General features: G+C 47.6%; 1 protein-coding gene across 7 annotated transcripts in view; it reads right to left on the bottom strand.

Moving 5' to 3' along the window:
* The window catches only part of Rgs6 (regulator of G protein signaling 6), a 533,969-nt gene that overhangs the window by 94,074 nt on the left and 413,014 nt on the right, over positions 1-26,881 (bottom strand). For all 7 annotated transcript variants that reach the window (XM_048449096.3, XM_085697415.2, XM_085697420.2 and 4 more), the window contains 3 exons: positions 10,754-10,804; positions 7,395-7,501; positions 6,134-6,185 (listed from right to left, as the gene is read on the bottom strand). In XM_048449096.3, coding sequence (XP_048305053.1) covers positions 6,134-6,185; positions 7,395-7,501; positions 10,754-10,804 — 210 coding nt within the window. The remainder of the gene's footprint in view (positions 1-6,133; positions 6,186-7,394; positions 7,502-10,753; positions 10,805-26,881) is intronic.

Consider the following 26,881-nt stretch of genomic DNA (forward strand, 5'->3'; position numbering starts at 1 on the left):
ATCACCACATCCAGCTTTCCGTGCGGGTGAGGGGCTTGAACCGAAGTCCCTCCTGCTCACACAGCAAGCATTTTACACTATGTCCCCCTCCCCCAGTCCCACGGAAACTCAAAAGCCAGCCCAGTGTTCCAGAGAGCATCCATCGACTCTCAATGACACAACCCAGGCTCACTGCATTCCGGTTAGCTGGAGTGTCCCCTGCTCCAGGCTGAAAACTCTTGAGGGATGCAAGCTGTATCTTACTCAGCCGTAGCCCTCCCTGCCCCTGGTCCCAGAGCTGTTTTGTCATAGAAAGAGCAGAGAAAAGGAAGGACAATTTAGTCTTGTCCTTCCAGGCTAAGGAAGAGTTCTTAGCCCCACATTACCAGAACATTCTTTCTCAATCGTGACCTTCACCTTTGCTCTCTATCTCTGCTTCCTCAGTGTTGTCTTCCTTTTTAGAGTCAAGAAGGGGAAGCAGGAGGTGACCGTCATGAGTGACCATGAGAGTGGCCCACAGCCTGGGCCTGCCCAGTGCCCTGATATCTTTCTTATGCCCCCCTAGGCAATGCCTTGCTGGTTCAAACAACTAATATTTTTTTTTCTTCTGGCAGCCTAAGATGCTGGCAACCCTGTGACTAGTGGTCTTCTTTCTAATGTGCCCACACTTCTGAATTCTACAGTCTGTGCTGACCAGAGCCAGCTGGGGTTGTTCCCAAATCTGCTTAGTCAATTCAGGTGTACCCACTATTTTTATAACAACACAGGCTGGCAGGCAGGCAGGCAGGCAGACAGACACACATACACCAGACCTTTGGTTTGACCTAAAGAGTTTTCCATTTAACAACAGTGGGGAAAACCGGAATGGATGCACTAGAAACCGCAGTTACGGATTGCACATTTTGATCTTCTCCTGGGCTAGTGATGTGTGAAGGGCACTCTCTCAAGAGGCTGGGCAGTGGCAGTGAGCCATGGTGCCCACACGCTCACAAAGGGAAAGAATTAACACCATGTAGTGTGCCGTGTTGCTACGCGAGGGATTCTGGTAGGTAGATGTGTACTGTGACTTGGGATATTTTCAGGTTACATTGGGAATATCAGGATATAACCTTACCATATGCTGAGGACTAACTGTACCAATGAAATCACTGTTAAAAGAGAGAGTGGTCATGTCTCTGAAGACATTGCTAAATGACTTGGAGTGAGCTAATGAATCAAGAAGAGTTGACTGAAGCGATTGCTGGTGAATTTGTTACAGTTGAGGCATCTGGGGAGAAGCAATAAAAATATAGGAGGAGCCAATATTCAAGTGGTTTCAGAAATTCTTTGGGCAGTTTAATAATATTCACCCTAGATGGTATATTTAAGAAAGAAACCCAAGTCCTTGGGAGCTACAGTCAAAGAGAAGTCCTTGATCTTACTTCTTGGGCTGCCACATGAATGCTCCTTTGCATGAGATATTCCTCTAGGGCAGTGCTTCTCGACCTTCCTAACACCACGGCCCTTTGATACAGTTCCTCACGGTGTGCTGACCCCGGCCATAAAGTTATTTTTCTTGCTATTTCATAGCTATAATTTTGCTGCTGTTCTGAATTATAATGTAAATATCGATGGGCAGGATCTCGGATATGTGACCCCCTAAAGGGGTTGTGACCCACAGGTTGAGAGCTGCTGATCTAGGGGACTTAAAGTATGTGGAGGCTGCATCCCCCAAGTTTCACTTTACAAGCTCTGGCAATGAACGGAGCAGACAGACGTCTGCTCTGCATTGTGCCTGATGAAAACTCGTCTGCAGGCAGGTTACATTGTCTCCCCCACTCCCAGCTTCTAGGACCAGACAGCCTGTGGGATGGGAGTCACCAAGCCTGGAGCTTGGCATGCCACCTGCCGCATCTTGATCCCTGGTGAGCCAATGGAGGTGGCAGCGACTTTGACAAAGCATTTTTTTTCTTACTGCTCGAATGTGAAACTCAGAGATGGCTAACTCAAGCGCTGGGAGTAGCGGGGTGGCTCTGTGGGTATGGATGCTTGGTGTGCAAGTTTGAGGACCCGAGAATCCACTTGTAATTCCCAGAATGCACAGAAAAAGCTACAGATGGATATGTGTGGATGTGTGTGGCTATAATATGCCCGTATCTTCAGGGAAGCGAGGAGCAGAGCCAGGAGCTTACTGCGCTCACTGGCCACCATGCTAGCTCTGGAACTGGTGAGAGACCCTGGACCAAAACATGAACTAGACAGTGACAGGAAGGTCTACTGATGTCCTTCTCTGGCTTCCACATGCATACAGGTGGCTGTCCCCTCGCACTCACACTCCCATGCAGACACCTCTCACCCCCCACAAAGTGAACAGAACAGGGAGGGGTAAGAACAGATTTTGACGATAGGTTTTATGCAGGTAGACTCATCCCAAGAAATTTCTACCTGGCTCAGAATGGCCAGACAGGTTGTAGAGCACTGAGCAAGGAACACAAGGCTGATGCTGTAGTTGCTGACCATGAGCTCACGAGCCTGGACTTCCAACCTGTTCTCTGTGGCTAATATGTGGTAACCTGTTCACCACAGGGAACTGGTGCTCTTGGCCTTTACAGGCTTGTCTGTACAAGTAGGTAGCTTTTTCCTTTCACTGGCTCCAGTGACCTCTAGTGGTGATAGCCAGTCCTGCAAGAGGACCTTCGGGGAATGTGAAGCCCCCATGCTGGCCTGTCCTGTTTATCTATCTGTCTGTGTGTGTCTATCATTTATTTTTATTTATACTAATAATTAGTTGTCTCTACCTCCAGACTTCACTGTGGCTTCACTTGAATGTACTCACTCCAGTGTGTCTCCCTAACAAGAACACATTGTGTCTAACATACCAAACAGGGAGCAGACTCGTGTCCTGTTAAGATACAAGGAACTGAGTCACACAAGATGACTGGGGGGGGGGGGGGGGAAGGAGAGAACTGACTACTGAAAGTTGTCTGTGTGTATGTCTGTGCCCACGTCCATGTCTATGCGTGTGTGCACGCGTGCTCTCTCTCACACACAATAAATGAAACAAATTAAAAAAAAAACTATCTGGAACTGGTCTATTCCAATGATCATAAAACCTGATCCATTCATGATGAATCACATGACAACAGCACCCATATATGCTGATATTACCGACTATCAGAGACCTCACAAATGTGAACTCTACATAGTCCTCACTATAACTACCAGGTAGGTTTGGTTAGGATCTCCATTTGGTAAATGAAAGGACTTTCATAAGTCCTCCCTCACTGCTGGGCATCCAGAAGGGCTCCCAGAGATGACCAAGTCAGCTGAACCTTAGCTAGGGCTTTTAGTATATAACCCGTCTGGGACTGTGTGCATCTTGATTGTCATCTTGCTGGGATTTAGAGTCACCTAGGAGATGAACTCCTGGGCATGTCTGTGAGGGTGTTTCTGGGAAGGTCTGACCATGGAGGGTATACCCGCCCTTCACGTGGATAGCGCCATTGCATGAACTGGGGTCCTGTTCTAACCGCAAAGGAGATGGTGAGCTAAGCACCAGGATTTAGTGTTCTCTGCCTCCTGACGGCAGACACAATGTGATGGATGGCCCCACCCTCCTGCAGCCACGCTTTCCGCTCACCACGAGAGCCCAGCAAATGCTTAAGTCCCTCTGGCTGGGCATTTTGCCCTAGCCCTGAGAAAAACAACAATGTCCGCTCAACTTTCTCTCTCATCTTCCTTCACCCACCTTCCTTCTGTCCTCACGCCCCCTTTCCTGCTGGGCCAGCGAGACTGTGCTTGTCAGATCAGCGACAGAACTAACGCAGAGTTTGCCATTAGCCAATGTTCGTTGAATGAGTAAAAGTTTCTAGTCCTGACTCAACCTACTTCATTCTTTTCCTGAATTCTCAGTTTCAGTTTCACCTCCTTCTGGGGAGAGAACAATCAATCACATAGCAACAATTCTGCTTCACTGTAGCAATACCAGCATCAGCCACCACCTTCCCAGGGACAACATCCCCCAGGACAGGGGTGACTCCTTACTCTGCCACACAGAAAACCTTACCTCATTCACTGAATCCCAACAAAGCAGAACCAGGAAACAAGCAATGGTGTTGCTCGGACTTTAATATGAGGTTCTAAGGCAGCGAGGGGGGGGAGGGGACTTGCCAAGACCACACACGCAGAGCGACCGTTGATTCTGCGGGTTCTCTTTGCCCAAGTCTCTCCTGGGAAGCTGACTCTCTGACTAAACTATCTCAGGGTTCCGTTCTTTTTATATTCCACACCCTGATTTTCCAACCTGAGACTTGGCCATAGACGGAGGCACAGGAATGCAAAACAATTATGTATGAAGGTGACCTGAAGTCACCTGCTGCTTCCGTCTCTTAAGACACTGCCCACTAATATTCTGAAATGGAGCACTGTAGAGAAAATTCTGAAAAGGAGAAAATTCTGTCCCGCTGCACTCAGTGTAAGGTAGCTGAATATATTTTACTCTTATTTTGATCCAGCTGTCTGTTCTGACTCCACCCCCTCCACCCCTGCCGGAAGGGCACAGGCTGAGTGGAACTGAACAGTAGTTATTCAAATGAGGAGACCAGCCACCCTTAGCAGTCTTTCAGGACAGCAGCTGGTCCTGCAGTCAGCCCTCCCAGACAGGGGTTCCCCACCACCCAGTCCTTGCAGATGCAGCTGCCTTCCTGTCCCTCTTGGTTCTGTAAAGATCCAGGGGAAGTTCTTGGGCTCCCCGAGTGCCTTGGTCCTAGACTGCACCAGTGACTGCAAGGATGCCAGGCGGAGGGGTGGTGCTGTTGGCATGGACTCCAGGCAGGGCACACACAGGAGAGGGAAGAGGATGGGCTGGAGTCACTCAGCTCTGAGTTTAAACTCTGTTTCCAGGGAGTGTCTCTTGATCACCTTCAATGAAGAACCAGAACCAGGAACTGGAGAAGTGACTCAAGAGTTAAGAGCACTTTCTTCTCTCTGAAGCCCACAGATGGGCTCTCAGCACCCATATCCAGTGGCTCATAACAGACTGTTAACTCCAGCTTCAGGGAATCTGATGCCCTCTTCTGGCCTCTGGGTGTACTGCACACGTGGTGTGTGTGTGTGTGTGTGTGTGTGTGTGTGTGTGTGTGTATGTGTGTGTATACGTGTGTGTACGTGTGTGTTTGTACATACACATATACATATATTCAGACAGACAAGATGGCACAAACATATAAATGGAAGTAAATAACTTTAGAATGTTGTGTGACAAACTGTGAAAAGGAACCAGAAGCAGACTGAAGGGTAGCTCAGCACACCTAAGGCTGTGGGCTCCATTCCAGTGCTGCAAGAGAACCCACCTCAACCCCAATGAAACAAATAAAAAGATCTTAAGCTGTAGCAAAACCCCCAAAGGTTCTGGAAGTAAAGATGTACTGAACACCACATATGCCCTAGGCCACAGATCCCACCCTGGGGGTGCTGTGAACACCCAGGGCAGACCAGCCCTGGCCTTCTTGGGTCTCACTATCAACTGGGAAGTCAGACTAATGTGACCCTGTGAGGATATGGACTTTCTGGGTCTCAAGTTCTTTACCTTAAGTTGGGGACCATATAATTTCTTCAGAGCACTGGTTCACGGAGAATATTAGTCTCCATGAGAGTGCGCCACAGGCCTAACTGTGCTCTGTCCACACAGAAATAAACTTTCAACTTCACACTTTCCCAGTTCAAGATGACAACTGTCCATCCCTCTCTGTCCCCTCCCCTTGACTTCCAACTATCAAAATCACCAATGCGTTCTTAGTAAACTTTTACAAGTATGTGAGAAAGAAAAGGCCAGGGGAAGGCAGCTCCCTGACGCTATATCCTTAGAAGGCTCAATAGAAGCCCTGTCACGCGGTGTTCCCATAAAACCTGTTCCTTTGTCCCTTCTCTTGGAGGACTGCATGGCTCAGGGCGCTGTGTCTTTGTTCACTGTGTAAAATGGGGAACTGGATACATGCAACAAGGAGTTAGCAGGGTCAAGAGCCCCTTTCCCTGGCACCATGGTCACCAGGTGCCAAGCATTTGTCTTTGGTTCTCCCGGGAGTGGCGGGAAGTATCTGGTACTCCCAGGAATGGCAGGAAGTACACTGGTACTCCTGGGAGTGACAGGAAGCGTGGGTACATCATCTCTTCTCACCGTAGTCAGTGTTTTCAGGTTCCCAGCAGTTGGAAGGCCAGAAGTAAGGGGCCTGCAACAGAACACATGACGTCAGGACCAGAGGCACACAGTTGGAAAACTGAGAAATGTAAGTTGTGGGTAGACAACCCTTTACCCTGGCACAGGATAGCACAGTTTCTTCTTTAACACCTCGGCAGAACTATGTTCCCCAAGCCTTTGGCTTAGGCTTTGACACAGTCCCCGACTCTGTCTCTGCTTCCTCTAAGGCAGAGTTTGGGAGAAGGGCTGACAGAGGGCGAGAGTAAGTGAGGGCGGGAGAACACACTCCAGCGTGGTACGAATCAAGTGTGGTGATTTCAGGCTCACTCAGACTCAGCTCCCTAGGATCACTAAGAGCCATGCTCATTCTCTGAGCACCCCCATCTCAAGGGGCTAAGACAGTGTCCCCAAACACCCCCACTGTAAGATGTGTGATATCCCCTTCTGTAACAGCTTTTCTTCCCGAAGAAATGATGGAAAATATCTGTTCTCATCTGAACTCCAGTCCTCCAGGAGACGCTCTGGAGAGATGGAGTCTTGGGATTGGAGACATGGCTCAGAGGTTAAGAACATTTACTATTCTTACAAAGGACCTGGGTTCAATTCCCAGTACCCACATGGTGACTCATACCCATCTGTAATTTTAGTTCGAGGCCATCTGACACCCCCTACGTCCTCTGTTGGCCCTAGATATCTACACGGTACATATACATATATCCAGACAAAATATAAATACATATAAAATAAGAAAATAAGTGTTTTTGTTAAAGATGAGAGATGGGGAAGAGAGATTGGAAGGTGATGGGGACGTGGAGCTGGAGGCGTCATAAATAAAATTAGTGTCCTTATTCTTAAAAAGGCTTGAGGGAGACGCCTCGTGACTTCCACCACATGAGGGACTACTAGAAATTGTCATCTATGAAAAAGAGAGTACTCCCCCACCAGACACTTCCCATCCCCTAGAACTGTGAAAAATTATGTATATAAGATACGCAGGGCATTTTATGACGACACCCCCAAGGGGCTTAGGCAGTGTTCCCAAATACCATACGCTGTCAGTGAAGGCCTTTTACTGTGCTTTAAGTGGGCCGCCCACTGGCTAAGTTAACACATCTCTTAGCGTTCCCAGTACTTTAGGGGGACATTTGCTCTCTTAAATATGCCTCGTTGTTCCAGGTGGTTCTAGTGTGAGGTCACATGGTAATGAGAAGGGTCCTTCAGGAGGAGCCAGCAGGCCTACCTGGAAACGGTAAAAGGTGCCATCGTCTTTCATGGTGAGAACGTGGTCTGAGATTGGGAAGATGTAGCCCTGGGCAGCAATGAGGCTTCCCAGGTGTATTGCTTCAACTGGAAGGAAGAGAAGAGGAGGAAGCAGGTCATTCAGCTAAAACACGCACTGGAGAACAGAAGGTGACCCGAGGTCATGTGCCATCCCTCTAGAGGGCGGTGCTGAGGATCTCTTTGAGAAGGACCATTGTGCATCTGGCCTCCTCTGAGAATTTAACAATGCCTAACCACTCATTCCCCCACGGTCTTCCCAAAGTCAGAAGCACAGCATGGCATAGACCAAGCAGGACCTAAAGCAGCGAGGCATCTCACACAGTTCTTAGCAGTGACTCAGGGAGAAATGGCAGCCCCGAGAACTTGCGTGGTTCTCAGGTCTCTGATCCTCGGCACTGGGGGTGCTGTTTCGTGGTCCAGAGGCTTTGGAATCTCCTTATGACACAGCTGTCCCTCCCGTGAGAAGAGAGTCTCCTGTGAGGGACTAGGGCAAGACCTCCCTGTCCCAGGAGATTAGAGCAAGGATGACGGGGTGGGCAGTGCTATAGAAACATGAATATTTCTGCCAAAATCAACATGCTGCCTCCTTATTTCAGCCCCAGTCATAAGCAGGCTTCCATTAGTAGTTAAGATTTTACCTTCTCCTGAGAGAAGCCCACACAGGAAGGGGAGGGTGGGACCTAGATTCTCCTGTGTTCAGTTTTATAAACTGTGCCTTTTAAAAGCATTTATCTTATCTATCTGTACCTGCACGCTTCACAACATTGACTACAACCTAAGTGCTTTGCTTTCTAAGAATCACCAAGTCCCCTTGGAAGCAGTTCCCAATGTGGGGGGGGGGGGCTCCAAATAGAGGATGTTTTATTTTACCTGTTTTCTGAAGACCAGTTTGTGTTTACAATTGTATATGGCTGTCCATATATATCCACCTAGAATTTGTTTCAGGGTCCCCATGAAGATCAAAATATTTGGGTGTTCAAGTCTTGATATCAAACGGCTTCATGTATAACCTGCACACACCCTCCTGCAAGGTTCGAGCCATTTCGAGGTTACCTTTGATGCCTAACACAGTCTGAACGCTATGCAAATGGCCGTTATACTGCAATGCTTAGGGAATAGCAAACCTTCTCTATATGTTGAGCACAGACATATTTTTGCATCAAACATTTTCCATCCAATGTTAGTTGACTTTCAGGATAAAGCTCTGAATACACGGGAAGTCCAACTGGATGCTTTAAGAACCAGGAGCCTGGTGTGATGGCGCAGGTCTACAAGCCCAGCACCCAGGAGGCTAAGGCCGGTGAACTGAGCAGTCAAGGCCAGCTTGGGTTACATAGCAAAAACAACTAGGCAACCAACCGACCAACCAACCAACCAACTAAAACCCTAACACAAACAACAGAAAGCATGGCAGGTCCAGCGAAAAGGAAAGCTCCACCATTTACCCTTCCCCATGCAAGGCGGAAGGGCAAGATCCTCAAAGCAGGCAACGCTGTGCTGCTAATGCTGAAATGCTTTTACATCATCAGGAGGGAACAGAGAAAAGACAGACGGACCAATACTGGACTTCCATTGAACTTGCTGGCTTCCCAGGCTGTGGTTCATGGCTCTGTCTTCTGGCAAATTGTTTTAGCTTCTCCTTCCAGGCTACTATTCTCAGAAGCCCAAACTCGTCCCAACATCTTGATGTCCTCCTCAAGGTATCAGAGAAGAGGAGACCTTCGTAGATGTGACCTCCACCAGTCTGGACCAGCCACAGGAGTTTCCCACGCCATAGGAGTCGCGTTTACATTAGCTAGGTTATAATTCTCAGAACATTGGTAATAATGAGAATAATGAATTCGATGGGTACTTTAGAAAGGCTAGGAAGCGCTCTTAGCTAATTCTACCATGAGAAATGACTTTAAGTTAGCATGGCCGAAAGGAAGCAGTGACTTCAGATAAACGTCACCCAACGGCTGGCCGCACAGGCGGGCAATCAGAAGCCCAGGCTTCCTAATGGAAACATCAAGACTTGGAGCCTTGACCTTCAAGGGAAATTCTTAGCTCACAGGAAAAAAAAGAAGCATAGGCGCTTTTTCTTGTGAGCTAAGAACTTCACTCAAATTAAGAATTTTTTTAGCTGGCAGAGTGGCCACTGATCCAGGACATGGAAAGGGCCAGGGTCACTTCCCAAAATCACCTGCTCTGCAGGGGCTCCTGTTTCCATCAACGTCACCAAACTGAATTATTTGAAACTGGATTGTTGAACATGCAGCTATAGATCGGCAATGCCAGGTTAAAATGTAAGCCGGGGCTGGCTTATTGATTCCAGCAAATAATTACAACCATAAACCCAGTATCTAGTGTGCGCACTTGATACAAATTCTCAGAAAGCTTGTGGTCGGGGGCCTCTTAACTTGTGGTATCTTTATCCCCAAAGGATGACCATTAAGAACATCAGAGCAGAGGGCTGGGTTTATGTAACTCAGTGGTAGAAAACTTGCCCAGTAGGAACGAGGCCCTGGGTTCGCTCAGCACTAATGTGAACCCCAGAGTAGATCTATTACGGGTATTTATAACTATGATCCTTGAGTATTAATAACACCAGATAAGCCAGACAGATGAATGTGTGCTACACGCTAAGGGTGAAAAACAAATAACCCAACGATAAATTCACAGCACACTGATGAAAATCAACTTGAGCTGTCTAGAAGTTTTGCTTTTTTTTTTTTATTATTATTTTCAGGAGTACCCTCCCCTGTTTCCCAATGAGATGGAGAAAACACATTGTCCTGCTGATTTCCTGGTGGAGGGACAGCTGTGGAAACTGCCTTCGTTGGTCAAGGTTTTGCTTTTTTTTTTTTTCTGGTAGACTTTGCCTAATTGAAATACACAATTAGAGTGGGGGGAGAATCGCTTCTTCACTTCTTGCAGAAGCAGGAAACAGAAGGCGTTTTAGCAAATAATTAAACATCTTAATTGTGGATCAGGCAATCTAATTTTAAGAGCGGCTTCTAGAAGGCTGTTCTGTGACAGGGCTACAACTTATCTTTAATTGCTGCGGCTAACGAGAATTCATCTCGTTTCACACGCTATTGTGCTGAGCTCTCCGACATTCTCAGTAGCGGCTCATTTCCTCAAAGGGTGATTTCCACGTGATGATAGACATTCAGTGGAGAAAATAAGTGACTTCTATCTGCAAATACAATGATCCCGCATCCCGGAACCCACGACGATAAGCCTTCTTTTCAAGACCGTACAGGCCCGCTGGGGAAGTGGCCTATGGCATGCGTGCCAACACCAGGGGAGGCAAAAGCAAGGTCAGGGGTCAAGTACCTGGGTCCTCAATGGAAAGGTTCTTCATAAGCCACTGCACAACGTCCGTACCTGCAATGACAAAGCCATTTCAGTCGAAGATCTCACGGGTAGCAGAAGAAACATCTTTTACCGGAGTCCTAAGCCGAGCAGCACACCTCTTGAGAGCTGGGCAATACTGCCATTTCCCCATGCTAACCAGCCCTTCCCATCTACCAGGGCATGGCCACAGTTAGGATTTAGTAGTTGCCTCGTTCTTTAATGGAGACAGGCTTTTGTGCATCCCAGGCTGGCCTTGAATTTTCTGGATAGCTGAGGATGCTGAGGGACCAGTCCTGTACCGCCATGCCTGGTTATTTAGTGCTGGGGATCAAATGCGCGGCTCCATACATACTAGGTAAGCCCTGAACCAGTCGAGCCACACTCCTAGCCTATAGTTCAATTCTTTCACAAGAATAAAAGCAAAACAAAAAACAAGGCCACCATCAAAACTAAAACCAAAACCCAGCCAACCAAATAAACAAACCCAAAACCAAACCCACTTCTGATGCTTCAGTTACACTGGAATTTCCGGGAGCATCTGCCAGGAACTTCCTGAGGACACAGATTTCAATGGCTTCCCCGAGGCGGGCCAGGGCAGCCTTAGCCTTCCTGTTCCCAGAATGTTTCTTTTCCAGCACCATGCCCTTACTGACAGGTCAACCAGGTGACCTCAGAGGTTCTTAGAAACTTGTTCTTGGGCTGGAGAGATGGCTCAGAGGTTGAGAGCACTGGCTGCTCTTCCAGAGGTCCTGAGTTCAATTCCCAGCTCCCACATATGATTCACAACCATCTGCAATGGGATCTGGTGCCCTCTTCTGTCCTGCAGGCATACATGTAGACAGAACACTGTATATATAATAAATAAATTTTTAAAAAAAAGAAAAAAAGAAAGAATCTTATTCTTTTCTGGCATGAGTCCATTCTGAACCAACAGACCTCTGAGGCTGTAGACTACGTCTGGGTCATCACTGACAGTTCCTTCTTTTTCTTTGGCCTTGGCCCACCTTAAATTTCCAGGCTCTCCCAAAGTTGGCTGTAGACTGAACAGTGCTAATCATATGTAGGTATAATGACCTGCACCGGTCTATAAAATCCTCCTCCCCATTCACAGACCTTCCCTTATGTACCTGGGAAACTGAGTGGAGCAGAGACACAACATGGAAGGGACCATGAATCCCACCATGAAAATTAATGATTATTTAGATCCCTTGTGAGAGGGATTACCTATGTGCGGAATAAACCCAGTTTCTTCTAGCCAGCATGTTTCAGATAAGTCACACTTGAACAGAAATTTGACCAACCTTTTCTTCTTCCTGCTGGCTTTAGTTTTGCCTTCTGATGACAGAAAAGTGAACCTGAGCCCAGATCTCATCTCCCTGAGACCACCCCTTCAGACTTTGGGCAGTCCTTCCATAAGCCACCAGTGTCACCATTCCCAATGACATACCTGGAGCCATTTCATGGCTTGGCCTGGAGCACCTCACCATTGGCCAAAGCCTTCTGAACAAACTCTCTTTTATTGTCTGCCTTTAAAAAGATGGCTGGGCGGTGGTGGCACATGCCGTTAATCCCAGCACTCGGGAGGCAGAGGCAGGCCGATCTCTGTGAGTTCACGGCCAGCCTGGTCTACAAGAGCTAGTTCCAGAACAGGCTCCAAAGCTACAGAGAAACCCTGTCTCGAAAAATAACAACAACAGTTACAACAATAACAAAGAACAACTAGAATCCAGGTTCTGAGACCAGCATAGCTCACATGGGCATGTGTAGGGAGTGGAGGAATCCCCCAGAGAGTGAAGTGAGGAGGTCCTGAGTGATTGTGTATTGTTGACATGGGCATACGTATCTCAAGGACCCTAGTGTCTCAACCCTGTGAATCTGGCAAATCCTACTCCCTGGTGTGGCTCAGAAGCATAGCAAAACCTTCCTTGGTTGGGGGGGGGGGGTAGTTCAAGTGCAAGCAATTGATCAGTGTGCACAGGAGCTAGCAACTTTCTCCCTCCTAGGTGCTATAGCCTGAGACATCACCCCACTGAGACCTCCTACCAAGCTTAGCCATCCCTACTGCCTGTGCGATACATAACAAGCACACGGAGGGTGTGGGTTGCCAGGGTAGACAGTGTGGCCCCATCAGAGTGCACACCCCACCTGGCCCAGCTTTTCTGCACTTGTGTCCGTGTGTCTGTCCTCTTTTCATTCCTTTGCTTCCCTAGTCAGGGTTTTAGGACCCAAGCCTCAAGTTATGTAACGGAAGGGCAAGAGCCCAATTATCTGCAAGATTCAAAACATCTGATCAAGCCCAAGTCACTGGTACAGACCTCTAAACATGGCTTCATTGTCTCTTGTGGAATGTTTGATGGAAAATGGGCTGGAAAGGAGCAACATTTCCAAATCTGAGTCAAGAATGGGTCTGAAGCCTTGGTCTGTCTGTCTGTCTGTCTGTCTGTCTGTCTGTCTGTCTCTCTCTCTCTCTCTCTCTCTCTCTCTGTGTGTGTGTGTGTGTGTCTGCTAATTTAGTCCCTGGCTGGGTTCCCAGTCAGGTAAATGAGATCCAGCAAAGGAATTTACTGAGGTACCGTTTTCTTGGGAGTCAAAATTTTCAGACACTTGACCCCTGACTGGAAGTAAAACCTCTGCTGTCTGGAAAGCCTGGACATTTGGTCTCTGTGTGTCTCTATGGAAGAGTTGAAACAGTGCAGTGTAACTGCCAGGGACCTACCCTCCTCCTCCTGGTCTTGGCCCACGGGCCAACCCTCATTGACAATGCCATTTCCTCACACTTCAGCCTCAAAAGCAAGACTCAGAAGGCCCCTGCCGTTGCTTCCGGACCACATCCATGAGCTAAAATCGGATGTGAGAACACTCTGGCCCATTCACATCCTTTGAGAGGGAGTCCATTTGTGCGGCAGTGCGTATGTGCGTGCACGTGAGTGCGTGCTCATTTCCCCCAAATTACAGAAGTTCTGCTTTTGTCCTAGGAAATGCAGAACAAAGCAGACATCAAATAAGAACTGTAATCCCAAATTGGGGGTGGGGGAGAGACACTAACCTGTTTTTCCCCCCTCAAAGAAAAACAGTTCTTTTCTGTGGGTTGCCTGGAAACTGCAAGGCTTCTGGTATCACCAGGCTCTCCTGGGGGCCTGAGGATTATCTTTCCGCAGAGCTTGCTCAGCCATTATTTATCACCTGCCAAGATTGATTGCTCACCCTGGGACAATGACAGCCCTTCCTTTCCCCTGTTAATTACTGTCATCATTAATATCCATGTCACTAATTAGTATTCATTGGCATTGAAACTTCTTCCTTGCTATCCTATCCACCACCGCCTCCCCAGCCACCCAGCACCATTGTCTGGATTTCTACCCCATTTGGCACTCAGTTCCTGGTCCAATTGTTCTATGACTCCACCATGCCCTGGGTGCATTCACCTAGCTAAAGAATCACAGTTAAAGTCACAAAGGCCCCTTTTCCTTCACCCCCTAACACTTTGGGGACCACAGAGCTGGGTTTTGTGTTATGGTACAGTGACCATGACAGTGGCCATGCCCTGTGGGGACCGTTAAGCTGCTATTCCTGGCTATCCTGAGCAGGGATACTTTCTCTGCTGTGCCCTCACTGTACTGTGTCCCTTACACACTATGGGTACCATATTGTGTCATGTAGCAAACGTTTTGGAAGATGCTCAGGGACAGGTGGACACTCTTACAATTGATCTTACTTCTAAGATCAGATTCACAAGTGGCCTATTCCAGTTTTGGGGCAGGAAGTGAACCACTGTGGTTCTGCTCCAGAGCAAGCAGGGGAGGCAAATAATGTCATAATATTATGAAAGTGTCCCAGATAGACATGTTGGAGCCAGACAGGAACAGTCCCACAGCACCAGGAGCAAGCATTTTCTTTCTCACTTTTGTCTTTCCTCTCGCTCCACCAACCCCAGAGGCCCTCCTTTCCTTCCTCTTACACAAAGGGGTTGAGGAAGAGTCTTTTCTGCTCTATCAGAAAATAATGGCCGCCTTTTGTTCCCACGGTTGAATCTGAGATGTTATATTAGTCAAGATGCCTTGTGGGGACTTAATGGCTGGTTCTAGCCCACAGCATAACACAGGCAGCACAGCCACCTCCTGAGAGCCCAAACCACTGGCCTGGAAGCTGTCTTTCTGAGGCCAGCTGCATGCGTGCTTGTCTCTGTATGTGCTCCGTACGTGTTTGTGTGAGTTCACATACAAGTGTTTTCACATGCATTTGTATATCAGAGATGAACGCCAACATTTTCTTCAGGGACTCCCCACCTCATTGTTGTGATAGGGTGTCTGTCTATCTGTCTGTCTGTCTGTCTGTCTTTGTGGCTTTTTGAGACAGGGTTTCTCCGCGTAGCACTGGCTGTCACGGAACTCACTCTGTAAACCACCAGGCTGACCTTAAACTCAGAGATCTACCTGCCTCTGCCTCCCAAATGCTGGGATTAAAGATGTGCCGAGATAGGGGCTCTTACTGAACCTGGGCTCGCCTATTCAGCTAGACTGGCCATTCAGTGAGAAACAGGGATCCACCTGGATCTGCTTTCTCTGTGCAGGAACGATAGGAACACAGCCATACCTAGCTTCTAAGTGGGTCCTGGATATCTGAATTCAGGTTTTTATGTTTGTGTGACAAACACTTTAGCAACTGACCCATCACCCCAACCCACTGAAACTAATTTAGTAACTCACAATACAGGAATACGCATGGACCACACCAGAGGGAACCCAAGTACCTTCCACTGCATGTGTGCTCTCACCTGTATTTAAGCATGTGTTGATCAACAGTTACACTCTGGGCTTCATGTGTTGCAGTACACCTTTCTACTGTATCTTTTACATGTAAACATATTTAGTGAGCAGGCAACTGAGAAGAACAAAAAATTCCTCTAACAAGAAAGTCAATGAGCCATGGCTCATTCATGCAATAATATTTACTGGACAACTAGTATGCTGAGTGGAAAAAGCAAATCAAGACGAGTATATATGGAGAAATAACATTTTTACAGCAGAAAAATACTCCTATTTTTATTAATTAGGCAATATGTAAGTGCATACAGAAATGAAAAGGAACAGTTCTGGAAATAATTTAAGTTGCTAACTTTAGGTTATCTTGGGCAGAGGAGAAGCATCTAATTATTATTTCATCGCTGAACAATTTGAAGTTCACAGAATATTTTAGATGCCTTGCAAAGAAAGACATTTCATTTTCAAAAACAGAGGGACAACGTGTACCAACGTGGTAGCACGCGCCTTTAATCCCAGCACTCGGGAGGCAGAGGCAGGTAGATCTCTGTGAGTTCAAGGCCAACCTGGTTTACAGAGCGAGTTCCAGGGCAGCCAGGGCTACACAGAGCAAACCCTGCCTCAAAAAGAAAAAACCATAAATATTTAAATAAATAAATAAATGAAACTGGCCTCTCAGATCAAAGTAGAGAGAGTAAGAGGGACTCCAAGCAGCTTCCCCTATCCTGAGAATTTTTGTTTCCTTGGACGCAAATAGTGGTGACAAAGGCAGGTGTCTCAGGGCTGGGTACTGCTGTGCTGATGTTTCCTCTCGGGTAGCCTGGCTGGTCAGGAACTGATGACTAACTTCTGCCTCTGCCTCCTGAGGACTGAGATTACTGATACCATCACACCCAGTTGAAGCAATGCTGGGGGTCAAACCCAGGCCTTCAGAGATTCTAGGTGAGCACCCTACCAACTAAGCTACATCCCCCATCCTAGTTTTGTCTCAAAGGGTTGGCAGAGGGGGCTCAGTCATGATGCTGGACCACTACCCTTGAACTTGCCACACACTCTGGCCATCTGTGGTCCCTGGAACTGCAACTGGAATTCTATAGACACCTTGGGGATGGATGTTCACTGAAGTCCTATATCAGGAGTGGAAACCCACATCACTTCTTCATGTTTACTTATGTACTCCGTAGAGGAAGATTCCGTGATCTCTCATGCTTAGCTCCCATGCTGCGTGGACACTCAGTAAATACAAATGAGATTTGAGTGAGCCCCAGTATCTAAGGGGGCTCTGCTTCTGGTTTAGAGGAGGATCATACAAAATCGTGGGTTGTGTTTTCAGATGAATTTAGGGAATTTGATTAGGACCCTTCCACTCAGACATGAGAGCTCAAGGGGATCTTAGTGTGAGCTAGCCTCCTCCGTCTTCCCCAGGTACTGGATCAGTTGCCATCCATGCAAAGTGGATAGAGATGAGTTCATGCTCTGTGGTCATCTGCAGATTGCAAGTTTCCAGAAACCTGGTAGACTGTATACCGTGGTACTGACAACTGAAGTCTTTGGTAAAATCATTTCAACCCTCGCCGTTTCTCTTGAGGAAACAGTTTTAAGATCCCAAGGAAAGATGCTATGGTTTCTGCCACAGCCGAGTTTAACCGAGTTTACCCCGCACCTCCATGCAGCCCAGGTGTCCATCCACCCGTGTCGTCATGTACCTGCTCAGGGTCTCTGTGCACCTGTCACAGGGATTGGCTCTCCACCACTTCCCAGGTGGGTGGCAATGCTGTGACAGGCAGTGGCATCTCCCAAGTTCTGTTCTAGAGCAAGCATTTGTTCTTCTTATTGTGTATAATGTCGGCAATAATTATGCAAAACACTGTCATTATAATAACCATTTAAAAGATCAGTCTCAGAGAAGCTTACGGTCACATATTAATATTTTTTTGGACTCAGAGCTACAGACCAGGTGTTCTCATGCCAAATTTCTTCCCCTTCACATTCTGACTGTCTTAGAGGTGACGAACATCTCCAGTAGTTGTAAGACAAAATATTGATTTTTTTTGGGAAATTGATATTCTATATTGAACTTTTCACTGAAGCAGAGGAATCAATTTAATGACTGTTGCTATTATCAACTATTAGGCTGATTTTTTTTTTTTGGTCAGCTCACCTTCCTATTCTGCTTTTGAAAACCTACTCCTTTGAATCTTAATAAATATTTCTCGAATACTTCCTCTAGTCTGTGTTTATACACTAGTACTTGCTATAAAACTTCATGGTGTGATTTAGTATCTTCATTGATCAGATGGATAGACAGACTAGGTAGGGCATCTTTACAGTTGGAGGACTTCCTTTTATGCCTTTATTTTACAAAAGAAAGCATGTCACGCCCGAAGCGGAAGGTTAAACGAAGAGGAAATGTTAAACTAGGCGCTGTGAGTAGCCGGCTGGCAGTGGAAAGGACACAGGCTCAAGGAACAGTGTGAGGAAAAGCTGAATGCCGTTGTCAGGCTGTTGTAGTCTGGTCGGCGGCTCGCTGAGGAAAGTCATAACAACCTGAATAGTCACTCAACAAGCAGACGGAGGCACAGGGATGACAAAGTTAGGACAGACTTGTCTCGAGCTCCTATTTTATCACCTATACTGGACCCACCCAACATCCTGATATCTGCACCTACATCCATGTGGTACACACTCTGCTCGAGGTTTTCTTCCTACAAGGACACACAAATCCCGCTATCTCAAGGGTCACCCTAATTTCCTAATCTAACTACTTATAATAGCTGTGTTTCCTAGTGAGATCACCTTCTGAGGTTCTGGGGGAAGAAGCAATTTAACTCCTAGCCCTTGACGAGCATCAGCACCTACGGACAGGGACTCAGATATTCTGTTCTGTTCCTGGCACGGAGGTGGGGTTTAACAAGCGTTCATTCACCAGTAGTTGTATTCAAATATGCATCATATTTGCACATAATCATCCACACGCACATGCTCATTACAAGTTCAATTGAACATTTTTTCCCCTTTGGTGGGCTTTTTACAACTTCATCCCAAGGGCCGGAGAAAGAAAGAGGGAAGAAGGGATGGAAGGACAGAGGAAGGGATGGGTAGAGATAGGAAGGGAGAGAGGAAAAAAGGAAGGGAAACAGGAAGAAGAAAGGAGAGATAAATGTAGACACCAGCCAACACCGGACCTTAAGCAAGCACTTTCGGAATGCTGCTTCTGAGGAACTCTTTCGCGCATCTGTTGCCATGGGTTTCGCTAAGAGCATCCCAGCTTTTACGAGAAGACATCTCAACAGATGAACACTTTACAAAGTGTTAGCATTTCAAAGCCATCTTTCCATCACTTACGTGCCGACTGCCACATGTGCTGGCTGTCACATCAGAGAGTTCTGAGAGGTGGATAAAGGTCAAGAGGGGAAGACAGGTCTCCAGCCTTCTGCCTCTGGATACTGTCCACTCCCAAGCCTGTCCCGTCTTCCACCTTCCAGTCAGCACTAAATTACTTCTCGTCTGTAATGAGTGCTACCGTACTGTCAAGTTCCTCACAAGAAATCTTCCAGTCATCAGATTTAGTTTGGATCATGTTGGAGGAATTTAACTCAGACACGGAATTATGATTTTGGACTCTCGGTCTGAAAACCTCTCCCCATACACAAGGTCTGTCGGGACCACCTCTCTCAGGTCCTAAAAACTGCTTGCCGGCCTCTAGGAGCCTGTGACAACCATAACTCTCAAGGACCCAGTGATTACACAGCAGCCAAGACAATGGACCATGGGGAAGCCCTGGGCAAGCGCTCTCCCAATAGCCCCACCCAGCCAGCACGGACTCTGAAATTTAAAGCTTCCCTGTATGTTATGAAAAATAACAGGGGCAGGAGACCAGGCGAGGTTATTACCAACCCATAAATCAGCCAGGAGGTGCTGAGGGCTGTGGTGAGGGGCCTGAGATGGGCTCTCCTGGTTTGTTATCTCACCCGGAGCCCCCACAATTGATTCATAACCTCATAACCCTCCAGTGCCCGATTCCCAAGTCTTATATCTAATTGTCAGCAGCTGAGTACATGATTTGCAAGAGGATGTGGGCAGCAGCAGACATGGGGGCGGAGGAGAGATTAGTTTTGTCAATCAAAAGCATCCAGGGCGAGACAGAGAGCGTGCGGGATTTAGCTCCACAATCGGCTTATTAAAGGCAAGACTGGATGTGGCCACTTTGATTAGGCCCGGGGAAATGGAGGCTCGGCTCCCTGCCACGGTGGGAGGAGCCACAGTTCCCTAGGGTGGCTGCTGTTGGACCACCAAAAAGGAGAGAGGAAAAACAAATAAGCAGGGTCAGTCAGTGCTCTGAGAAAGAACTGATCTAATGCTCGGTTTCCAGGCGCCCTCATCAGAGAGCTCCATCGATGTTCGCAGGCGTGGGGAGCTTCGCTGGGAATGCTGGGAGGGACGCTGGCTCCAGGATGGGAACCATTAGTAGATGGGTGACTGATAGTCTCGGGGTATTATTGCCTTTCCATTGCCTACTGGTCACCTCATATGTGCAAATTTACATCCAAAATGTGATTCATGCACATTTTACATTTTAATTGTTCCTGGAGGCTAAGGTTTTCCTGAGGAGATGGGCGGGGGGAATGAGAGGATAAGCAGGAGTGGGGGGGATCAGTCCCTAGGCAGCACTTAGTCACCCCCATTCTGATTAGCCACACACAGCCTCATCATTAGAGCAACAGAACCGGTAGTCTTCCCCTGCACATCACGTGTCCCGTCGTTATAAGACTCGAGGTCATTCTCCTGGCATTGTCATCTTGTCCTGTCTCATTCACACAGAAGAGCTGGCCCTTCTCAAGCCAGCCCAGCATGCTCTCTTCCGGGATAAGATCCACTCTCAGATCCATTTCCGGTTACTGAGACAAAACACGGGAAGGACCTTTAGCGCTCCTCTCCAACCCCACTGTCGCCAAGCCCGCAGCCCCTCCCATGAAACCACCAGGATGTCAGTGGATAGGAATCTGGGTTCCTGTCCCCATCAGCTCTGTGACCCTTGGGGAATCTGCCTGTTGGTCTCCGGTTTCAGCTTCTGTCTGAGAGGTAGAGCCCGGAAATGGCTGAGCTTGTTTCTTCTGCCCGGCACAGTTAATGTCCGACAAAAAGTGTTCACTGTTGCCCTCAGGACTACTATCACTCAAGAAAACATTTTCATCTATTTACCTGGAAGGATGCCAGAGGCGCTCCACGCCCTTCCCCCAACCATGCTTGCAATGATGAACATTCCAGGGCTCTGTCCTAAAGGCATGGGCGCCTTAGGACATTGCAAGAGTTATCATGGGAGTCCTTCTGGGGTGCTATGAGGCCACAGACATGACAATTCCTAGTCTGAGCTGACCCAATCAGAAAGAACGACTCACTTAGGATCAACAGGAAACAATGAGGAAGTAGGTTAGATGTAGAGTCAAGGACTCCCACACAGTAGCCGGAAGTGGCCCACACTTCACATTTATGTGCTCAGGTTGGGGTGTGTTTACAGCCAGTCCTGTGATAGGGAAAGGAGGGAAAGTCGCCAGCATGGTCTGGCATCCTCTGTATGCAAAGCACTATGTGAGCCCGCAGAGCAGAGATCTACCGAGAACAGAAAGAAAAGTGAATGTCAGGAGCTAGAGGGATAATGCAGAGGCAGTGGGATGCTCAGGGTCCAGGAGCTAGAAGCCAGCCTGGACAACACATCAAGACCCCACCTCCAAAAAATAAACAAACAGCAACAAACAAGCAAGGTAGAGGAGAATCATCTTGGTTGGTTACAGGCAATCTTCTCTTTCCCCAACAGTAAGATGTGACTGTCTCCTCCGTCCCATTCCTCGGTCTGACCTCCTGACCTCTCCAGTATACCGTCATGGACCTTCCTGTAGCCCTGCCTATGTCTGGGAGCTGATTCATCATGGCTCAGTCTCTGGCTCAGTCTCTTAAACTGGAGGCCATGACCCAGGCGGCAGAGGGGACAGGCACGAAAAATTGAGAACAGTAAAAGGCTTCTGGATGTGCAATGGCCAAACATGACTTCAGAAGCAACATGCCATGAATCTTGGGTGTTCCTGCCAGCCCTTACCTGTGCATAAGGTCACTGCAGTCTTGGTTTTGAACATATACACGCTTTTGCACCGCGTACCTTCACGCCACACAAACCTAGCAATGGCCTGAGAAAACTCAGCTCAGATCCAAGGCCATTGTATTGCATATTTTTTACTGTACATACAATGTTTTCTGCTTTGACAGAAACATAATGGCTTCATTATGGAAAACAAAGGCTTTTTAATACTTTCTCTTGTCATCTCTCAGTATGCAGCATCAAACCAGCCTATCTTGGGGTTTTATTGTGTTGGAATGTTTGCCATTAAAAACTGTTGTTTGAGCTGCTGACTTGAGTTTCATTTTTTAAATGATTAGACAGAAATTTCGAAGTTTCTCTCCACCATGAGAGTCTAGCTACATCGCGCACATCCTTACCCCATTCCTGCATCCCCAGGCCCCGAAAGCTGTGTCTTTGAACATTTTGGTATGGGATGAAGGCAAGTTTTGGAGGACTTGTGAAAGAAACCAAGCAAGTCCCTTGAAACCAAGGGAGCTTTCAGAGTACACGAGTCAGGCTTTCTCAATGGCACCTTGCTTTCTAGGTCACCTTTTCAGCCCCGCAACCACGGGAACCACAAGAGGAAGAGGGGCAAGATCTCTTTACCCTTTCTGTCTCTCGCTCTATTCCCGCCATCTCCCTGAGAGTTCAGTTTCCCGCCTCAGCTGCACCGGAAATGCCCACATATATGAATCACTCCTTTCTTGTTAACATACATGCTCACACACACACACACACACACACACACACACACACACACACACACACACACTCACATGCACTCAAGCACACCCGCACACATGCATATAGTACCCATTGCTCGTACACATATGCAAGTGCCTCTGCACTAGGTCCCCACCCCTCAAATCCTGAAGGATGACAAAAATCAGCTCAGGCTGAGGAGAAACTTTGAGGAAAAAATGCTTTATTTAAATCTGCTATCATCAGATATCAGATGCACAGATCAGTTCTCAGTGTTATGAAGCTTAGAAGTAATCTGGTTTACTTGCTTGTAAGAACAGGGAGAAGGGGGTGGGTCTAAGCAGAAGGAGGGTCGAAGATGGCCTGAGCAAGTTACAGTCATTTCCCAGATACCCAGCTTGGCTTTCTTTCCAGCTGCTGGGTGATTTGAGCCCTCTGAGGTTAAGAAGCAGTCTTAGAGATGAGGTGGGAAGGCGGGAGAAAAAGAAAAAGCTCACAACTCTCACAAAATGGCATAATTCGTAGAAAGCATCATCAGGTGATGCTGGCTGGGTCCTTGAACCCCGTAGCTGGGACAGTATATGAAACATAGAGGGGCAAGCTCTGGTCGGGCTGTCGCTGGAGGAGCGGCCTGTGGTACAGCAACAACGGTGGAGGGGGGGAGTATGGTGGCAAGGGAGGGAAAGGTGAAACCCAGAAAGTGTGGTTCCTATGGAAGAGGGTGACCAGACAGAACTGAAGGATTACAGTCAGGCTGGGACTGCCTAGCGAAGAAACAATATGAATTCTGGTTCCCCCATTCTTATCTTCTGGTATTATTTTAGAGCGGCCAACAGAGACAGTTCAGCTCAGAAGAGAGGGGAGGAGGCATTTTCTCCCAGACAGATCTGTCAACTGGTCTTCGGGAGATTTTTACTATTAAGCACATGTAGGTTCTACAAGGCAGGATATTGCTCTCAAGTCCTGGTTACTAACTGCCAGACTGACCCGTCACATCTCTCAGAGGATGGAGAGCTCATGAGAGCATCCACATGCATCATTGTCTCACGTGATTGTCACAGGACACCTGACACCTCGCTTAAAGATGCTTTCATTTTACAGCCAATGGAACTATTTTGCTTTCATACATCAACATTTATCAATGTGCTCAGAACTGTCCTTAGGGCTGAGTGATGAGGCTGATGCAGTTCATCCTCCAAAGGAGGGGTGCCAGTGAACATCCTACACAAAGACAAGACAGCTCAAGGAGGAAGGGAAAATGGGGTGGTGGGTGGGGGTTTCCTGGGATTGGGTGTTGAGGGAACTGATATATGTAGAGACCTGAGCCCAGGGAGGGTGTGCCTGTGTGACTCTATAGAGGAAGGAACAACATTCTCACACAGTAACAAGCTCTATCTACCCAGGGACCAGGAGACACGCTGGGTTGGGTAACTGGAGCCTGGAGAACCAGGACTAAACCAAGAGCCACAAGGACATGACTGTATCACCTGGTCCAGTTGGGCTTGTAGAGCCACAGGCATAGCTGCAAAGCTACAAATGGGAGAGTCTTAGTTTAGTCTCCAAAGATGACCTCAGCTGCTCTGTGGAGATACCTGTTGAGGCAGAAGGAGAGGCAGCAGGATGGTGAAGAGTCTTCTCTAGAGGGTTAGAAACATCAAACACTGGGAGCGTGGCCTCCCATGGTAGCTAAATGCAGGGCCGCTGTCTTGGGCGCCAAACTTCTGATTGACTGCAAATGGCTCGGCCTGTGGTTAGAAAGGGGTCCCAGTGACTACGGTATCCTCATTTAACTAGCAGGATGCACAGGACCCTGAGATTAGTGAGATGGGCCTGTAGGTTGGGAAGAAACCTGGGTTTAGGGATGGATGTCTATGTGAGTCCAAGAGCTACAATAGTCTCTTATACGGAGATGTCCAAGGAACCACTGGACACGTGAACTTTTCAGGGAGAGAGAAGGCTACAGGTGTTGCTTAGGTGTGTTGGTGTATTGGAATGGACCTTAAGCTCTTAAGCAGTGAGTCTGGGTAAGGTCACCTTTACGGGTCAGGAGAGAAGTGCAGAAAGGGCAGGGGCCTTTGGAGGACAGCAGCACAGATGGTCTGGGAGCCTAAAACATCCATTCTCAGTTTGGAAACCTTCCGCCTCCGGAAAGGGCCCTAGCATCCATCCAGGCTCTTATGTGGCTTAACCTGTGACTATGGAGAGGAACAAAAGCCAGCAAAACATCAGAAGCATCTGCCAGGCCCTCTCGGTGCCTGCCATCTCCACGTTCCATCCCTCATCTCTGTCTCGGTTCAGGGGAAAATCCTCGCTTCCTACCATCTGACAGCTCAGCCCCATGACCAAGCTGAACAGACAGCCAAGGATTTCTGTGTTCTCTTCGGACTTAAAACAGCTTTGAATTTGCTTTCTGGCATTTCTGTAATTAAAACACAGCGGACTCCCTAAAGCACCCTGGCAATGGGGCTGATGGCCCACGGCAATCCCCTGCAGTGAGGACACTGCTTCCCAATGGACAAGGTGAGGAAGTGGGTGCAAGCTCCAGATTCCACTGTGTGGTCAAGGCTTGTAGGGTAACACCATCAGAGCCAGCCGTCTTCCTGACCAACCCTCAGTTCATGCCGAGTACTCCAGATCAAGAGAAGAATGGCTTTTGTTCAGAGAACACGCGAGGAGCATTCCCATATGGGGAGGCCCTGTAACTAGGCGAAGTATGAATCAGTCTAAAAATCACCCCAAATTTACTCTCCCAGCCCCATTTTCTCGGCACCACTCCTGCCCCAGGGCAGGTTCCTGGATTAGATTGCTGCGGCGAAGAGCTAACGAAATTGCTAGAGCTGGTAAAGGAAATACTTCAGAATCCAAATAACAGTAGGGTTGAGGTGGGCTGAAGAAGCCTGGGGAGAATAGCTGCTTGTAGTGATATTTTGTTTGTGCTTTAACAAATAAAGCTTGCCCGAAGATCAGAGTGCAGGGCCAAGTCACTAGAGGCCAGGGAGTAGTGGCACACACCTTTAATCCCAGGACAGGGAAACAGAGGTAGAGGGTTCTCTGTTAGTTCAAGGCCACCCTAGTCTATACAAGACTGAATCTGTCCGAAAGAAAAACAGAGCACACACAAAGGTGATCCCAGTACTTGGGATCGCACGTCTTTGATCCCAGCTCTAAGGAGGTGGAGACAGGAGTGATACGTCTGGGTGGAAGGTTGAGTATAAGACTGGAGGAGACAAGCGCTCAGTGCAGTCTGAGGAGACAATCTGAGGCTAGGCTCGCCCCTTTGGTCTCAGCATTGGTAGAGGTAAAAGGTCTCTGGCTGCACTGCTAGATCCTTCAGCTTCAGCCTCTAATATCTGACTCTGGGTTTTATTTATTAACACCAATTAGAGTTCGTGCTACAGCTGCTGCGATCAGAGTTCACAGTTTGCAACAAAACAACACAAAGTAGCTAAGTCTGTTGTTCACCCTCCCTGGTCTGCCTGCAATGGTGGGGAGGGTCTCTTTAAGGCGAGGTAGCCTTGACTCCTCCTATCGCCCTTCTACTGAGGCCATATTTCATTACATCCAGAAATCATGATGAATGAATAGAGATCGTTGGCCCAAATCAACATCCTGCCCCTGGTGTTGCTAATAACGGCTGGACAGTGATTTGGCTATTTCTTCGGATCACTTCTTAAAGTAGCTAATTTGACTGGCACACTCTTTGGGATTGATCATTATTTACATCTATGTAAATAACGTATGTAAAGAATGGGAGACAGCTGGGTGGCACTGGCTTTTAATCCTAGCACTCCATTTCTGCATTCGAGGCAGCCTGAACTACAGAAGTGAGTTTCAGGACAGCCAGGGCTACACAGAGAAACCCTGCTTTGAAAAACAAAACAAAACTCAGCTCCCCCAAACAAAAAAGAGTGGGTGGGAATCAGCATATAGTGCCATTTTGAACTAATCAAGACTAGAACTTGCTTTGTGGATAGCCCATTCCATCCAGTGTGATTCTTCTGGGGCATCACTGTGGAATCAGATCACAGCTCTGAAACAATGGCAGAAGCCAGAGGAATCGGAGGGTCTACTGTTCAGCCCACAGGCAGAGATCAAGGCTGATCTACACAAGACAAAATTCCTGCCCATCCTTTTAGTAGTTGTCGTGTGTGTGTGTGTGTGTGTGTGTGTGTGTGTGTGTATCTCGATGGCTTTTGTCTGTCCCTTACATAGAGTAGCTGACTGGAGCCGCAGACTTGTAATTTATTAAGAATAGAGTTGTGCTTGGTTTTGAGCAGTGGGGATTAGATCCATCTGAATGGTCCACACAAACAAAATAACGGCAACAGTAGCAATATTATACAATATTATACAATATACAATATATATTAGCAATAATATACAATATTAATGTATATTTGGTAAACAAAGCCTGGAGGGGGCTGCATGGGTCATCAAGGATCCACACTTCGGTGTTCCTCTTTCACCAACTAGTGGTTGACTGCCATCCCTGGGGTCACTTCATGGTTCAAAATGGACATTGAAAACATC

Source organism: Myodes glareolus, chromosome 11, assembly GCF_982192425.1.
Source record: "Myodes glareolus chromosome 11, mMyoGla1.1, whole genome shotgun sequence".
In the NCBI taxonomy this organism is placed as follows: Eukaryota; Metazoa; Chordata; class Mammalia; order Rodentia; family Cricetidae; genus Myodes; species Myodes glareolus.